At 43.8% G+C, this 18,426-nt stretch overlaps 2 protein-coding genes across 3 annotated transcripts in view; both read right to left on the bottom strand.

The window, feature by feature from the left end:
• LOC136678983 (matrix metalloproteinase-28-like) overlaps window positions 1-7,480 on the bottom strand; it is a 22,878-nt gene extending 15,398 nt beyond the window's left edge. For both annotated transcript variants that reach the window (XM_066657209.1, XM_066657210.1), the window contains exons 1-3: window positions 7,290-7,480; window positions 5,952-6,028; window positions 3,862-4,049 (exon numbers count right to left, since the gene is read on the bottom strand). In XM_066657209.1, the coding sequence (XP_066513306.1) occupies window positions 3,862-4,049; window positions 5,952-6,028; window positions 7,290-7,418 (394 nt within the window). In that variant the 5' untranslated portion in view covers window positions 7,419-7,480. The remainder of the gene's footprint in view (window positions 1-3,861; window positions 4,050-5,951; window positions 6,029-7,289) is intronic.
• Window positions 7,481-8,487: 1,007 nt separating this feature from the next.
• On the bottom strand, window positions 8,488-18,100 carry LOC136679516 (RNA-binding protein FUS-like). Its single transcript, XM_066658097.1, has 16 exons — window positions 17,978-18,100; window positions 16,798-16,831; window positions 16,642-16,687; window positions 16,486-16,552; window positions 16,282-16,384; window positions 16,031-16,152; window positions 15,432-15,603; window positions 13,505-13,539; window positions 12,903-12,935; window positions 12,657-12,763; window positions 12,260-12,389; window positions 12,054-12,170; window positions 11,887-11,962; window positions 10,917-10,999; window positions 9,273-9,408; window positions 8,488-8,891 (listed from the first exon to the last, which is right to left on the bottom strand). Exons 1-16 carry the CDS (start codon window positions 17,985-17,987, stop codon window positions 8,849-8,851), a joined length of 1,314 nt encoding a protein of 437 aa, XP_066514194.1. The 5' UTR covers window positions 17,988-18,100; the 3' UTR covers window positions 8,488-8,848.
• Between the last annotated feature and the right edge of the window lie 326 nt (window positions 18,101-18,426).

Below are 18,426 nucleotides of genomic sequence, written 5' to 3'. Positions count from 1 at the left end.
CACGGACACAGCGAGAACACACCACACTCCTCACAGACAGTCACCCGGAGGAAACCCACGCAGACACAGAGAGAACACACCACACTCCTCACAGACAGTCACCCGGAGGAAACCCACGCAGACACAGAGAGAACACACCACACTCCTTACAAACCGTCACCCGGAGGAAACCCACGCAGACACAGGGAGAACACACCACACTCCTCACAGACAGTCACCCGGAGGAAACCCACGCAGACACAGGGAGAACACACCACTCTCCTCACAGACAGTCACCCGGAGGAAACCCACGCAGACACAGAGAGAACACACCACACTCCTCACAGTCACCCACCCGGAGGAAACCCACGCAGACACAGGGAGAACACACCACACTCCTCACAGACAGTCACCCGGAGGAAACCCACGCAGACACAGGGAGAACACACCACACTCCTCACCGACAGTCACCTGGAGGAAACCCACGCAGACACCAAGAGAACACACCACACTCCTCATAGACAGTCACCCGGAGGAAACCCACGCAGACACAGGGAGAACACACCACACTCCTTACAGACAGTCACCCGGAGGAAACCCACGCAGACACATGGAGAACACACCACACTCCTCACAGACAGTCACCTGGAGGAAACCCACGCAGACACATGGAGAACACACCACACTCCTCACAGACAATCACCCGGAGGAAACCCACGCAGACACAGAGAGAACACACCACACTCCTTACAGACAGTCACCCGGAGGAAACCCACGCAGACACATGGAGAACACACCACACTCCTCACAGTCACCCACCCGGAGGAAACCCACGCAGACACAGGGAGAACACACCACACTCCTCACAGACAGTCACCCGGAGGAAACCCACGCAGACACAGGGAGAACACACCACACTCCTCACCGACAGTCACCTGGAGGAAACCCACGCAGACACCAAGAGAACACACCACACTCCTCATAGACAGTCACCCGGAGGAAACCCACGCAGACACAGGGAGAACACACCACACTCCTTACAGACAGTCACCCGGAGGAAACCCACGCAGACACATGGAGAACACACCACACTCCTCACAGACAGTCACCTGGAGGAAACCCACGCAGACACATGGAGAACACACCACACTCCTCACAGACAATCACCCGGAGGAAACCCACGCAGACACAGAGAGAACACACCACACTCCTTACAGACAGTCACCCGGAGGAAACCCACGCAGACACATGGAGAACACACCACACTCCTCACAGACAGTCACCCGGAGGAAACCCACGCAGACACATGGAGAACACACCACACTCCTCACAGACAATCACCCGGAGGAAACCCACGCAGACACAGAGAGAACACACCACACTCCTTACAGACAGTCACCCGGAGGAAACCCACGCAGACACAGGGAGAACACACCACTCTCCTCACAGACAGTCACCCGGAGGAAACCCACGCAGACACAGAGAGAACACACCACACTCCTCACAGTCACCCACCCGGAGGAAACCCACGCAGACACAGGGAGAACACACCACACTCCTCACAGACAGTCACCCGGAGGAAACCCACGCAGACACAGGGAGAACACACCACACTCCTCACCGACAGTCACCTGGAGGAAACCCACGCAGACACCAAGAGAACACACCACACTCCTCATAGACAGTCACCCGGAGGAAACCCACGCAGACACAGGGAGAACACACCACACTCCTTACAGACAGTCACCCGGAGGAAACCCACGCAGACACATGGAGAACACACCACACTCCTCACAGACAGTCACCTGGAGGAAACCCACGCAGACACATGGAGAACACACCACACTCCTCACAGACAATCACCCGGAGGAAACCCACGCAGACACATGGAGAACACACCACACTCCTCACAGACAGTCACCTGGAGGAAACCCACGCAGACACATGGAGAACACACCACACTCCTCACAGACAATCACCCGGAGGAAACCCACGCAGACACAGGGAGAACACACCACACTCCTTACAGACTATGCTTGAAACAAGAAGAGTATCCCACACAAGACCCTAAGATCCTGCAGCTGTGTAGCTACAACATCCTATTGTTCTGAGAAGTACTTATAACAAATGGAAGGTTTCTTTGAGGATTTGATGACACTCGGCGACTAGACCCTTAGTGAGGTCAGGTACAGATGTCACATGATTAGTTCTGGATTGTAAAAGCTACTCCAGCTGATCGCCATTGTTGGTGGTAACAAGGTACAAAGAAGCATGTTTCCATAAATGTGTGCGTGTGTGTGTGTGTGTGTGTGTGTGTGTGTATATATTTAACCACTATTGCAGAGGTGAATGAGCAAATAGTTTATTCTTAAGCAGTGGATTCTGAGGAATTTTCTGAGCATAGATTAAAAAATGCTGGCACAACCTCTCTGCTAAGAATCAGCAAAGAGACCAATGCCGAACTCATACTTCTCTAGAGCTATATCTCCCGTGTAATACACAGTGCCATAACCCAAACATAAGAGATGGCTCTAATTTTAAATGCAGCTAACTGTTCATGGGTGTATGGACAGTTTCTCGGATGTTGTAAGCTTTGTTGTGCGGTGAAAACAGATGGTTGTTATCAGGTACTGACACGAAGACGAACAAACTCAAGCCGCTTGAGCTGCATTCCTGCTCTATTACAAATCCCAGAGTGACAGGGTGGAATTTACAGTTTTCACTGTTTACCCCTGAGTGTACGGTGCTAGTCTGACTGCTGGGTTCACTCCTGAAACCATGGCGTTACTGGTCTGTGGACAGTAGCAACATTGGCTTGTCAAACTGCAACCTAAAACTGCTAAAGCTTCACCACAAAAAGCATGATGTAAGATTTAGAGCAGTTTGTGCTCCTCATGTCTCCAAATTCATAGCTCGACTCCAGTAACACATCCTACTCTTCTGGAAGGGCTTAACGCTGTACGCAGGAGAGTTTTGAGTGCATTTAGCATCAGTGAAATCATGTGCTCATGTTGGCTGATTAGTTCTGGATCACAATCAACACTCCATCACTCCAGAGAACATACTTTATATGACCTAGTCACACTGCTCCACAGCCCAGTGCCTTTTTTATAAAAGTCCATCCTGCACTTGGCACAGGGCATGGTTGCCATAGGCTCATTCAATTTCATGCATTTCTACAGAGATTATATAAGCTGTGCATGCACAACTGAATGTCTGCAATAGCTGCATTGTATCGCAGCAGAATCACTAGTTATAAAGGCTGTCAGACTTAACAGAGATGTTTTGTGAGGACGAGTATCTGTCCTTGAAATTCCTCTCTCTCTCTGTTTCTCTCTCTCCATCTCTCCGTGTGTGTTGAGCCCCGCAGGTACTGGGAGTGTGTTCTTTGTGCGGGTAGTAATTACTCCTCACTGTAATGTTAGTCATCAGCTTTTACAATGGGCCCCACCCTGCCCCGTGTTTAGAGCACGTCTTCAGAGCTAGTGATGGAGGAGCCTGCATCGGAATGACTTTCATAACTTCACAAAACCCAAGGATTATTCTATCTTCAGGCTACTTCAGTAACTACGAAACAAAGTCGCTGATTTATCCGTCAGAAATAAAAGCAGGAAATAAAAACCTTTGATTCTAATAGTATATAGTAATAGTAATAATATTTCCCAGTTCTGCTCATTAGAGCCCCATTTTTTTGTGTGTGTTATTTGTGATTCAACACACTGACCAATCAAATGGGATGCTATGGAGCAGCTGCACATGAGCTTAGTGTCCCCAGGCCCAAAGCCAAACATGGGCTAGACGGGTATATAACCCGAAGGCTGTGATCCAGTGTTGTGTGTTTTTGAACAGTTATTTTTACAGGAAACCTAAATCCCGACTGACCTGGCCGAGTGTAGCGCTTCCTGCGAAGGTGCTGCCGACCGTATCCAGTAAAAACTGAGTTGACTCTCTGTGCCCAGGCGTCATGGCTGCCGCTGTCCTTCACCCCACAGCGTGGCGAGGCCATCTTCACCAGTGTGGCACTGTCCAGCTTTCCAGTTACAGGCAGGTGGGACAGCCACTGAAACTCCCTTCAGATCAGAATTAAACCTTTATACAAGTATCTACTGGAACAAAACCACATTCTGTCAGGTACTGGATAATTACAGAATCTTTTCGTGGTGTAGGAGAACATGCAAGATTTACAAAGACTTATCTTCAGCAACATGAAACCTAAGCTAAGTCTGTGTTGTACATGTTGAGAGCCCTGGTTCCTATCAGTGCAGTGGACCATTGAATTATAGAGAAATGTCAAGAGAAATAGTAATACTCCAATCTTAATAGATTAAGATGGTTTATTAAATATTACACACTGCTAATAAACCACAGATTAAATCAGTCGACTGTGGAGAACCTGTTGAAAAAGAGTAATGTAAACACAAGCATGCACGCTGAGATCCTTGTGCGCACAGTTCAGACTGGTTCTGATCTAATCTTAAAGCAAATGCAGCACGCTAAACAAGACCATATGATTTCACAACAGTGTAAGAAGTGGGGTGTGGGGGTCTCTTCTGAGCTGAGGCAGTGGATGAATGGCCTCCCCCTATGGACTGCTCTGCTGCAGCTTATCGCACAACTTCCAGTACAAATAATACTCATTAGATTACAACATAAACCCACACACAGACAGTAAAGCGGGGAAATGGACTCCTCTGTTTACTTTTCATTTCAGTCGTGGAAGTGCGCCTGCCTTCCTCTAAATAATCTCAGCTCATGAGTTTGTAAACACTCCCTCTGACATCAGAAGTACTAACAATGTGTTCGCTCCTTTTGACGGACCCAACAACTTCTAGGTAGGCTTTATACTTGAAGATGGGAAACATCTGTGAGGATTTGATGGCGTTAAACCACATTAGCATTAGTGAGGCCAGGTGCTGGTGACTCGTTCCAGATCATGGATGGAGCTCCATCTCTTCAGAGTGGTACAGAGGAGACGGACATATGTAAATGTGTCTGTTGTCTGTGAAGCTGGACTAAATGAATCTTCCTTCAGTTTGTTTGAAGATTGGGACAATGTTAATGCAAGGAGTGACCACAGTGGGAGATTAAGTGATTGACGTCGCTGTTCTGGATGGGAGTTCCCCGCTTGGATGGCACGGTGGCTTAGTGGTGAGCACGTTCACCTCCCAGCGCTGGGATCTTGGGTTCAAGTCCCATCTGGGTGGAGTTTCCATGTTCTCCCTGTGTCTGTGTAGGTTTCCTCCGGGTGACTGTCTGTGAGGAGTGTGGTGTGTTCTCCCTGTGTCTGCGTGGGTTTCCTCCGGGTGACTGTCTGTGAGGAGTGTGGTGTGTTCTCTCTGTGTCTGCGTGGGTTTCCTCCGGGTGACTGTCTGTGAGGAGTGTGGTGTGTTCTCCCTGTGTCTGCGTGGGTTTCCTCCGGGTGACTGTCTGTGAGGAGTGTGGTGTGTTCTCCCTGTGTCTGCGTAGGTTTCCTCCGGGTGACTGTCTGTGAGGAGTGTGGTGTGTTCTCCCTGTGTCTGCGTGGGTTTCCTCCGGGTGACTGTCTGTGAGGAGTGTGGTGTGTTCTCCCTGTGTCTGCGTGGGTTTCCTCCGGGTGACTGTCTGTGAGGAGTGTGGTGTGTTCTCCCTGTGTCTGCGTGGGTTTCCTCCGGGGGCTCCGGTTTCCTCCCACAGTCCAAACACATGGAGGGTAGGTAAATGGGCTTCTGTCTAATAACTGTCCTGGTGAATGAGTGAATGTGTGTGAGTCCAGATATGGATTGGCGCTCTGTCCTGGGTGAAATCCTAGTGCCCGATGCAGTCCTCCAGGTGGGCGGTCGTTCCTGGTCGAGAGTACGCTGTGTGCGTTTGGCTGCCGCTTCTCACCAGTGTGTGTGTGGATTGAGTGTTCTGAGCAGTGTGTGGATTGTAAAGTGTCCTTGGGTGTCTAGAAAGGCGCTATATACGTGTAACGATAGAAATAAAGGTGTTACCTGACAGCTGACTTTACTTCAGTTGTGCTGTGTTTGTGCTCCTCCTCGTGCAGGTAGCCAAACCGCTCCAGAAATCCCTGCACAAGAAAATAAAACGTGTTAACTCACTGCGGTGCTATAAATTAACACACACAAAATAAGCCGCTCATATATTTAACTCAAGGGTGTTCTCCCTGTATCTGCATGGGTTTGGTTTGACTGTGTTAGTGTGGTGTGTTTGTGTGGCACCTAGTGTTTCTGGGTAGGCTCTTGACCCATCAGGAATGAACGAATGACTAAATGAATTAATCAGTTACTGTAAGTTGTAATGGCTTAAAGGTGAATCCGTTGTTTACACACACACTCAGTAATGCATGCACCACTTGTGTAATATCCACAGAAAAGCATGAAATGAAAGGGGACGCTCTGGAGCAGCAGCACATGAGCACAGAACCTGACCTTCCTAATGGTTACCTGGTTACTACCAGCATGTTATTACAGCAAACTGGGGACACACTCCCTTTACATCAATACCCTTCACTTCAAAGGAATTGCAGAGTGGCTACAACTGTGGACTAGGAAGCCGTACACGGGTCAAACATCTTCATGATTTCACCTAAAAACAATAGGCAAATAATGTTAGTTATATATAAAGATATTCACAGGAGGGTCCAGCTGTTGTATCAGTGCAGATATCCTAAGGTATAATGAGTAGCATAAAAAGCTAGCTTATTTCCATGGGGAAAATCCAACCCCCCCAGGCTCCCAACCCATAAAACACCCAGAAACAATACGTTAAGACTTTCTCTAACTTCTTTTATGAGCAGAACAGTCTTTTTTCCGCTCCATGCCTAACAGACTTGGGGATGGAGTAGAGCATCCAAACATGCAAAGCAAAGAAGGGAAAAAGAAGGTAGCTGGAGAATTTGCTCCTGGCCATGAACCCTACACATGCTCTGGATGATCACAGCTGTGAAGAGGATTGGAGGGAAGATCCCAAGGCAAAAGAAAACAGGACATTAAGCTGAATACTTTTGTTTGAAGAGCTATTTTCAGTCCAACAGTGACACTGATTAGGATTAAAAACTCCAGCGGCACTGCTGTGTCTGATCCACTCTACACCAGCACAACACACACTAACACACCACCACCACGTCAGTGTCACTGCAGCGCTGAGGATAATCCACCACCACATCACACCTGCTCTGTGGGGGTCCTGAGCGCTGAAAAACAAGTGGCCTAAAAAAGCATGCAGAGCAACAAAAGGACTATAGGCTGTGAATATAGAACTACAAAGTGCTTTTGCTCTTTCCCAGCAGCCAAGCTGTTAACACCCATGTTCGTTAATCTGATGCTCACCTCCACATCTGCAGTCTGAAGGTGGTGGTCTGTGAGTGGAGAACATCCAGCTGTGATCAGAAGCACAGACAGAGAGAAGAGGAACCTGAGAGTCTCGGATTTAAGGTGGAATGGAGAGTCCTGAGCCATCACACAGCTGAAGGCATTCACTCAGAGGGTTTTCCATTCAGCACTGAACACACACCGCTGCTGCTCCTCCTCCTGTGTCTTCTCATGACTACAGCCAGAGCTTCTCTTTCAGCTGGAGGTCTGACAGAGGAACCGCCTCCTGAAGGACACGGGCGGGACCGTCAGCATGAACATCTTCCAACTGAAGCAAGCTTTAAACCCATGAAGAATCGGTTTATACAGGTTTTGCTCTTGGATTCATCTGCAATACTGTAGCTCTGTTTCAAATGTAATTTCAGGTAGTGTAAAATATTTCACGCTTTTAATTTTGATATTGAAGCTGCAGGGCCTCAGGGTCCTGGGTTGGGACCTCTCCTCGGGTCACTGGTACAGGCTTACTCCCAGAGTGTGTGTGAGAGAGAGATTACAGAAGGAACCAAATATCCACATTTTTCAACCCTCTAACACTTCATTATTAATTATGGCCTGTTATAGGATCACAACATAGGGTGGGGACACATCAAGGACCTCCCACTTTCTAAAACACCAAGTGCCATGTTTACTTTACTCTAAGGCGATGTGTTCAAACCATTTGGAGCAACACTGACCATTTAATCATTTAAAATACTCATTCATACAACTGCATTAAGCCTAGCAATAAATTAGCTGGGGATTGAACGCCACCTGGTGACAAGACTCAGATGTTACAGCTGCACATGTGTGTATACATATTAAATAAAATAAAATCTTGAAAAGTATTCAACCAATTTGAAGTGGAAAATCTGAACCCACACAGAGGGTGAAAAGAAAAATGGAACAAAAAAAATCTCTGCAAAAACACAAACGTCTGACAGAATTAAAGTAGGCATTCAATGTAAGAGGTAGTTGTCATTGTGATGATGGAAAAGTGAGGGACCTTGGATTTACCTCTCTAAACATCAAACTTCATGTTCAAGAGCCAAGACATCACCTTCCCTGCATCCAACAGGTGGTTTAAAAGTCAGAACCCCCTCCCCCCTTCCCAAGGAAGAAAAACCTAGAGGCAGGCGTTAAGATCGGAACAATGTTTAATATCATTTGCAAAAAGAAAAACCCATGTAAAACAGTTCATTTCAATCTTACAAAACAATGATATGAAGTCTGACAAGTCTAACACACTAAAATGTGAATTCTACAAGTCCAGAAAATTAAAAGGGAGTAACAAAAATAATCACCTCTAGAACCCACCCCCCCCTCGATTCTCAGCCCCAGTCCACAGACAGTAGATTCACATTGATGCTTCAGAGCAGAAAGAGCCACTGGAAGCAGTACATAGGACGCTGTGGCAGAAACAGTATGCAGACTGTGGAAAATGGACCTCTCCTGTTCCTTTTATCACCCCCCCCCCCACGTCAGACCCCCCCCTGCCCTTCCCCACTTCTTAAGTTGCAATGATGTCTTCACTGTTTTCTTTAGTACGGCCGGGCTCTTCTCTCTTCTCTGTGATCTCCTCCTCTGGAAACAGAAGCAGGGTGAGGTTTAAAAAAGGTGAGACCTTTCAATTACACATCTATTCATCCCCCGATCAATCAGTGAAACCAGCTTCCTCCAAGACATGAGGCTGACCCACTGCATCTTTGTGAACTGCTGATAACAAAGAACATCTGAAAACACACTGTCCAACCCAGAAAGCAAATCATGGACAGGGATGAGAAAGAGGCCAGTCCGACCAACCAGAGGACAACAATGTTCTTATGGCCCCAGGTGGAGATCTGGCCAACGCTCAGATCACTGTGCCTCGAGAGCCCCTTGGTTATGACTAAAATGGTGGCCCAAATGATAGACAAATTAAACACAAGGTAACGGAGCGTCTCAGCACATTATTCAAGTCCTTACCTTCCTCCCATCTTGTATCCACCACCTCCACGGTCTCCACCACCGCCATAGCCTCCACGGTCCCCACCTCTGAAACCCCCTCTTCCTCCTCGGAATCCACCGCGGTCCCCGCCATAACCTCCTCTACCTCCACGATCTAAAGGAACAGATGAGTGTTTAAAACCACAATCTAAAAGTGATCAAGCATTTAAGTCACAGCAAATAACAGAATCATAAAACCTGAGCAAATATAAAAACCACAAACCCATTCAAGACTGGCTTTGACGCCACTAAAGCAATCAAGTTAACATCTACTTTCTCCAACAGTAGAGCACTGATCAGAATTCAGGACGGAGATTTTTTACAAAATCATACATTTACAGTGAAACTGAGAACTGGACTGATCTGTGGTTCCTGAAGAAAAGCACGTCGTTTTGCAGTGACATGTTTAATCCAATTCTACAGAGCGCTTTGAAATAATATTACACACTAAAAGCAGTTTCCTTTGATGAATTTTTAAAGAAAGCAGAAGTCACCAGCTCTTTCACAGGCCACTTGGGTGTGTAACTCTTTCAGATCAGAGCAGCAGAACAGGCCAGTTCACTTCATTACTACTCGTAGAACACAACAACATAGCAACTTATTACCACACAGTGCTCCCTTCAAAACAAAGGCTACACTGACAGAAGAGTGCACCCACTGCAGGCAGTGGTGAACAAAACACACAAACCATGTGCCTGAGTTAAAGTACAGCTACTCAAGGTAAAATATTACTCCAGTAAATGTCCTCGTAGATCACCACTTGAACAAAAGCATTTACCTTCAAATGAGCTCAAGTATTGAAAGAGTATAGGACACTTTTTTTAAAACTCATTTAGAACACTAGGCAAGATCGGGCTTCTTTTCCTGCTCCTGGGCTCCCCCTAGTGCAGTTAACTTTTACAGCACTGTACTGAAATTGGTAGGGAGAGGAAGTCCAAAAGTTAGTGCAGTTTCGGCAGTGCTGAGTTGAGAGTAGCAATGACAGAGGCTCTGTTCTCAATATTACAGGTCAGTGAAGCATCACAACGATTTTAAGGCTGTAATTTTACAGTGAAAGTATTAGTGTTTCTTTAAGCTCTACATAGTTGCAGAGTAGAGTCTGAGTGATCTCAACAATTCTGAGACACCTGCTTCTTAAAACAGGCTGTGGTTTTGTTTTCCTGACTTGTGTGATATTCGGTTTTGTCCTCTAGACTTGTTTGTCTTGTCCAGTTTTAACCTGCCTTCATTTATTGTGTTTAATAAATCTCCAACACAATCAATGAGCGATTTGTGACATCTACAGATCCATAAACATGAACGAATAGTAGTTACTGATGACTCAAATACAGAAATACTTAATGGTACAAATCAATTTATTAATTCATAAAACAGTTCTAAGAACTGACAGTAGTTACCTAGTCTCATTCATTCATGTTCTAAACTGTATTGTCTCCGAGCAATGAAGCCACTCTGCCACTTGGAGTGATGCGGAGCAGGGAGATTTGCTCAGACACGATACAGTTTCACTCACGCAAACCGAAAAGTAATGGTGGAATTTCATAATGTAGTGTTGTAAAAGTAAAAAGCAGCCCAAAATGGAAGTACTTAAGCAAACAACGTTTCCTTGTCCTGTCCACTAACCTCCTCCAAAACTGTCTCCTGGTTTCGGTGCCCCACATTTGTTGCATTCATATCTTCGCGCAAAGTTCATGTTGCCACAAGAGCTGTAAATAAGAAACAGAACCCAATATTAGTACGTTTAATATACACACGCAATTTATGTCAACACCTATATTCACTGTTACCCTTCTGATGCAACAGCACTGAAGTCAAAACACTTATGTTTAAGGCACAGTAAAAACAAAACTATAGCAGGCTCTCCACCCAAACAATTAAAGTCCTCTACAGCTAGACTCAAGGCACTGTTAAAGAACTAAAGGCCTATTAAAAAAAAAAAAAAAAACGCACAAATGTAGTGGAACCTTCACACCAAGTCTGACACTTAACACTTAAATCACGAGACACAGGAAGAGGAAGCTCCAAGCACTGCAACTAAACAACAATTAAGCACAGAAGTGTTTCTGTAGGTCACTGGAGGTGTTTGAGGCTCTGCTTCTGAGTGTTGCTCATTAAGACATTTTTAAGCACTGCCCTTTAATATTTTATAGTCTGTTTCTTGTTTTATGAGCTTGTGCTCCAGTATGAACACAGCGATCTATTCAGCCACAATCTTCTCACTCATTTGTTTCATCTGTAACCATGACAACCACTCTGGTAGTGATGGCAAAAACAACACAATAGGGCTTCACAGCCCAAAGGTTCATTGAACCGTTCTCACTAGTGACACCTGCTGTGCCATGGGATATGACAGACTAAATCCTGAGCCAGAGTATCCTGGAAAAGCTGGTTAAAATAAACATGAGAGCTTATGGAAGTGGGAGTGAAGGACAATAAATGAATAACAAAAATGAATTCAGGTATATAAAAACACAAGAACAGGCGCATTCCCGCAGTCTGTCATTTTTGTATTGTGCGTTTTTTTTAAAAAATGTATTCAAGAACGCCTGCAGACCCTTGTGAGGACTCGACCGTGTTTCAGTACGAAGCTCACCTGTTTGGACAAGGCCAATCTCCTCCTTTGACATCAAAGTTAGGACCCCCACCAAAGCCACCTCTGCCTCTGAAGCCTTTAAATAGTAAATAAAGTGAATTATGGCACAACCATTAAGCTAAAAATTTATTGCACAGTCGCAGTATTAAAAGCTCAAAATAACTTGCCTCCACGTCCTCTGCCGCCGCCGCCGCCGCCACCACCACCACCACCTCCTCTCTGGGTGAATTCAGCCCTTCTTGTAGCGAATGACACTTTAATGGGTTTACCATTAAACTCTTTTCCTGGAGAACACAAAGGAATAATTTTTAATAATTTAAAAACCCTGGTGGCCTGTGAGAAACATGCCCTGGTCAAGCAGAAGAAAACTTACCATCAAACCAGTCAATTGCAGCTTTGGCAGAAGGAGGGTCATCAAATGAGACTGTAGCTTCTCCCTTCAGTCTGCCAGTGGCTTTGTCAGTGTAGAGGTTGATCATTGGTTTTCCTGTCTTCTTATTCACCTATAAGGAAAAGGTATAACATACTTGAGGGCTACATATACTTTTGGGTCAGCCACCCCACCCCCCAAAAAAACCCTTTTGGGTCCATATAGCCTTTGCTTGCTTAAAAACAAGTTAACTGGTCCAATTAATCCATTAAAAAAATAATAATAAATTAACACCTTTCTGGACATCATATGGTTAAATAACTTACTATTTGTAAACTATGTTACTGTAAGTGTAGTAAGATTAAAGAGTGCATATAGCTGCTGAACTGAACAAATCTACCTTAATGATCCCAATCTGTTTGAAATAGTCTCCAACTTCCTGAGTGGACACATCTTCTCCGAGTCCTTGGACAAAGATGGTGTTGTTGTCTGAGTTATCTTGCTCTTCTGCAAAGGCACAAAAATCAAGTCTGAGTAAATATTACTACTGATTACTCATCACTTTTCCTACTGCAGGGGCCTCTCAGGTCATGTTCTTCAGTGGCCACCGGACACCAAGGATATCGCGAAGGGTATTGATGCTTACCTGAATCATCCTTCTGATGATAGTCTCTTGATCCTGAAAAACAGCAAGACAGGAAAGGAAGGAGGAATCCATGAGAAATTTTAAGCTTCGAACCCAGGCAAAAGCTTTATATCATTAGCACTGACAGTGTTACGCTACAAAAGATACAGGACTTTACGGCTACAAAAGGTTTATTTCTGATTTGGTTTGCATCACTTGTCATGGACTTGTAAAACCAGCACCAATGTTCTTGTGAGCATTTAGTATAAAAAAAACCACCAAGTATTCTTCAGCTAAACCATGTGTCCCTTCTTCGCCATAGGCACTGCTGTCATCCCCACACCGGCTTTTGTTTTTAGGACAAAACTCTTCATGCAATACCATTATCAGTAAAATGAGGCACTGGATCTTAGTCGAACAAAAGCATTACCAGAAAGAAAATCCTATTAAACAATAAGGGAGGGGGCTTTTTTTTGGGGGGGGGGGGGGGGGGGGTTTGTCACACCAAAAAGAGGTGGCTGTCAAGAGTTCACTGCCCTTTGTCAGTTAAAGCTTTCTTTTTTCCTCTCTCATCTCCCTCTCTCCTTTATCCCACTGAGACAGTTCTGATGCTCATCACTTACCACCGTAATTTTTGTAGCCACCACGGTCACCACCACTGCAGAGGAAAAATGGAAGATATGATGGCTTTCCTTTGTCGCAACCTGGGAGCCCAAGGCTCCCCTCTTATGTGCATTGTATCCTGTCATGGTTCAGTATTGCAAAGCACAAAGTCTCCAGATGATGTACATGGACTAAAGAACTGGGCCAATATTACACCTCAATTAAAAATTGAGATATTGGACTCTATTAAGTTCCAATTTGGGAGATTGATGATTAGCTGAACTACAGAATTATTGCCGAAACAGAGTAGAGCACAGAGGATACCCTCTCTGCTCTCTCAAAGCAGAATTTTAGATTTAGATACATCTACATATGAACTGAAGCACTAAGCTGAGTGCACTTTGGTTTTTTTCTTCCACTGAGTGCTTATATGTGCTCCAATAGTTGAGGTCCAAGTTTAATTTCATTCACTTTGATACCTGTAGTATAAAATGTAGACCATGTTAACACAAAAGCATACGACTCCATGTGAAAAATAAAAATACAATACTTCAATTGTACCGTTTCATGGTGAGCGACTGAAACGTTCAACTCCGGTTTCTGAGGCATTACAATTCAGATACAGTTTCTCCAAAACAAACACAGGGAGATTTTCTGGCAAGAATAGTAAGGGCAGCCATGAGACATGACATGCTAAACGGTCTAATGGATTATTTCTTGAATGAGGTGACTGACAAAGAATCACTAACATAATGGGGTCATTTGAGAACAAATGGATAAGGACAAGCTCTGACCATTCAGTTAAAGGGGAATTCCACAGATTTAAAAAATGCATGTTATTAAAATTAATATAAAAAGCTTTGCAACGTTGACAAATTTACAAACGGTCTGCTTTTATAGCCACGTTGATAAGCGTTCCGCTTGGCTAAAGCCTACAACTACAAACAAACTGCCTCTTTTCCACCGCAGGGTTGAACAGTTACCATAGCCATGCCATGCTTTTCTGTACAGGTCTGGACGCCTGAGCCCAGTTAAAGTTTGTTTCCATTGGTTGTGCTGTGCAGTTCCTGGGTTCTTGGGCAGGCTGGCTAACAATAGCTGAAGACAGCAGGGTTTGTAAGCATTGCGTGTGAAACTGTAAACACTACTAGAACAGCTCAGTTGTAGAGAAAGGCCTTATACTTTTAGAACTGAGCTTTCATTAAACTACACTTAGGGACTGCTTATATCTTATCATTTAGTTAAAATAATAAAAATCGGTGCAACTCCCCTTTAAGATTAAATTTAACTATTCTCTTGCCTTTGAGAAGAGCTCTGCTTAGTGACAGACAGAAGAATGTGCAAACTTTGGTCAAGAGATTTGATCCTGATGTGGATCCAAAGGACAGAACAAAATATTAAATTAAAAAAATAATAATAATTAAAAAACCCACTTAAAATGTGAATATGACTTATACATCTGAATTTTGAGCATTCAGGGAGAAGCTTGAGCTTGTTTGTTAAAAAATAATAAAACAAAATCCTTCACACTTATATAAATTGGATAGCTTAAGACATGGAAAACCTCATTAAAATACTTGAGGTAATTAATTTTATTTACTAAGGAGGTATTTCAACATCAGTCCAGGAGCGCCATATGGGTGCCTATGCCGTTTCAAGCATTTTTCCTTTTTTCAAATATCAAGGCTTTTGCTTCCTCAGAAACATATACCATTCCAATGTTACCTTGCCTCGCTTACCATGAATCACCACAGTGGACATATGCTAAAAATGTCCTTGACTGAACTGTACTCGCTAGATCAAGCACATCTGACAAACTGGGTGAAATGAAGGCTTATCTGTGTGACCAGAAGTGTGAAATATGAATGAGAGCATGCATGCACTTCCATGAAACAGAATTAGCAGTGGCTAGGAGTACCTGCAAGGAGGGCACACTTTGGGACTTACCCCATACCAAAGGATTGTCCTCCTCCTCCTCCTCTTCCACCTCGGTCATAACCTCCACGATCATAGCCGCCACGATCATAACCACCGCGATCAAAGCCACCGCGTCCTCTGCCTCTGTATCCACCTTCAGATCGGTCACCATCACTTCCACCATACCTTCGGCTATCATCATCTGAAGAAACAACACCGGTGTTGAAAAAGCAGACCGTACAATATCACCTTTCAGTTCAGCACAAGGATAACTTTCAAGATTTCAAACAAGCTTTATTTTGCTACATGAGAAACAGCAGACAAATGGAAAAGTTGTAACCAACTCAACTTCTATGGCGTGTTGCATTTACTGATTTTTAGAAACTGGTAATTACCTAAAAAGTTCTTGACAACATTTATTTCTAGCACCACATACTCATTTTAGTTCACATACAGTGTGTGTCATTACGAAGAAGGGCAAGACATTCCCACAAAGTGTTGTTTTCTGTTGTCCCTGAGGTGGCAGTAAAGCAAACCCCATTTTCAAAAGTACTGTAAATAGTTAAATATTTAAAGGGTTTACAATGAACATACAATGTGTGTGTGTGGTGGGAACCAAATGGCATTACCCTCATTCCGCCTTCCGTAACCTCCCTGAGAACCACTGTAAGAGCTCCCAGTCTGCTGGCCATACCCTCCTTCAGACTGCTGCCCATAAGAGCTCTGTTGCCCATAGGATTTGTCTCCAAAACTTCACAAAGAAAGAAATGGCCATTAGAGAGAAACAGAAGTGGACCTGACCATATAAACCATAAACAGTACATGCATCCTCATATGGGGAAGGAAAAAGTAATTACAAAACCAGGATACAAAAACGTACCTTGATGAATAATCAGTACTTTGCTGGCCATAACCAGCATAACTTTGCTGTTGCTGGCCATAGCCAGTAGAGGGGAAACCCTGGGATGACTGCCCAAAACCCTCTAAAAATTTAAAGAAAGAAATATGAAGACAATAAACACAGGAGGCATTATTAGGCCTGATCAGTTTTATGAGACTTCAAAACATTTGTCATGACATATACCTGTTTGCCCATAACCTTCGTAGCTCTGTCCCCCAAAAGAACCACTGCCATTACCTTGCCCATAGCTCTAAAGAATGACAAAGAAAGTGGTTCATATTAAGCTGCACAATATACATTAAAAGGTGCCACAATTTGCTCATAGCTCACTCTTCTTACCTGTCCACTTTGTTGATATTCTTGGGACCCCCCATAGGATCCATAACTGCAAGAAGAAACAGAGAACAGAAGTCAGCAGAGACAAAAATCGCAAAACAGTCTCAAACTGCCATTAAACAAATTATAAATAAATAATAAAAATAAAAAGTTTCTGACCTTTGCTGGGCTCCAGGCTGCCCATAGCCTGAATCTGCAATAAGAATAAAATAAAAACAAATAAAAACAACAAAATCAGCAGAGTCAATATTAAATAAAAACAATTAAATTGAAACAAATCTCTCATTAAAAGGTTTATTAAACTACCAGCGACGACTTGTCACCTGACAACACATTGTTGACAGGCCATGTTCAAGCTTTTATAATCACAGATCATGTTGTTTACAGGAGAAATTCTCATGACTAACACTATTCGATTGAGCTGTTAATTTAGACTTTCAAAAGCCCTATTTTACCCCATGTATGAAAAATAAATAAGCCTACATATTTAAATCCAAGAATATTGAAATATCTCTTTTAAAAAGCTACGTAATGATGATTATATTCTGTCTATCTGACTTTAAAAAAACTAAATATTTTCAGTTGCTATCAAAAGTCCAGCAAAAGAACATTTACACTGAAAAAAAACTGAATTAAAGCCAGTTGTTAGGTCCGCACTTATTAAACACGAAGGAAGGTGACGCTCTCAAAATCTAGATAACGTGCTGATAATGTTGTACCGTTTGTCACTAACTGTTATTTTTACTCTTAGGTAAATGTCTGTATTTGGTGGACCATCTGGATGGGATTAAAACAAATCAGAACCTAAGATTAAGGGGTTCTTTGACTAAAAATTGCTTTACCGCGTTAGCAATATCGGCTAACACCACGCTGCCGAATGAAAATGGCGGTGAAAATCAGGAACACACTGCAGCTAAAAATGCTATCTACGTTAATTCTCCTTTCCACCTTAACCAGCATAGCGGCTACAGTCCGGCGGCTGGGGTGGCCCTTTGAAACTACAGCACCATTTAAGGTGGACCTGAGAAATATCAACACTAAACAGGCGAAGAGGATACTAGGGATAATTTCAGGTTTGAGGTGTATTTTGACTCTCGTCTTAACCTCTAACTGGTGGTCAAATCTTATGAACATGGTTACCGGTCACTAATGATAAATTAAATGGGCTATAATACGTTGAAATACATTCGAAAACGTCCGACGTCTTTGGTGGGAGCTAAACCAAACGTTAAACTGCCAGCTATTTAGGTCACAAAAAACGTCAATATTTAAACTACATATAACACTAGTAACTTCAGAAATACGACATTATCCAATAAAATGTAACATATAATCTCACCAGAGGCCATGATTCCTTGTGAAAATAAATCTGACTATTCACTTCCAAGCCCCAAAGTAGAAAACGCAGCCCCACTGCAAACACGCACACTGCAGTACTTATAAACGACCCGTTTTGGGCTCGTCCCAAGTCGTCAGATGCAGTATGTTGACATTATCTGTCTGTTTTTAAAAGCAACCCCGTCTCACAAATCAATTAAATCGCACTACGAAGTGTTTTTATGTCATCAACAGTGACATAATATAGAAATAAATGATATTTTTTAAACATTCGCAATACACAAATACACCCCTTTGCTCGAAAGTGGTACAGTCCTTGCGCCTTTTGGCTAAAGATAGGGCTGAACGTCTATCTAATAGTCCCCTACTCCCTCCGTACTACAGAGGGCCCAACAATAAGACGTCTAGGGTGGAATGTAAATTCCTTGATATAAGACAATTATTTCGCGT

This window comes from Hoplias malabaricus, chromosome Y, assembly GCF_029633855.1.
Source record: "Hoplias malabaricus isolate fHopMal1 chromosome Y, fHopMal1.hap1, whole genome shotgun sequence".
Classification (NCBI taxonomy): domain Eukaryota; kingdom Metazoa; phylum Chordata; class Actinopteri; order Characiformes; family Erythrinidae; genus Hoplias; species Hoplias malabaricus.
This window is presented reverse-complemented; position numbering and strand designations above follow the sequence as displayed.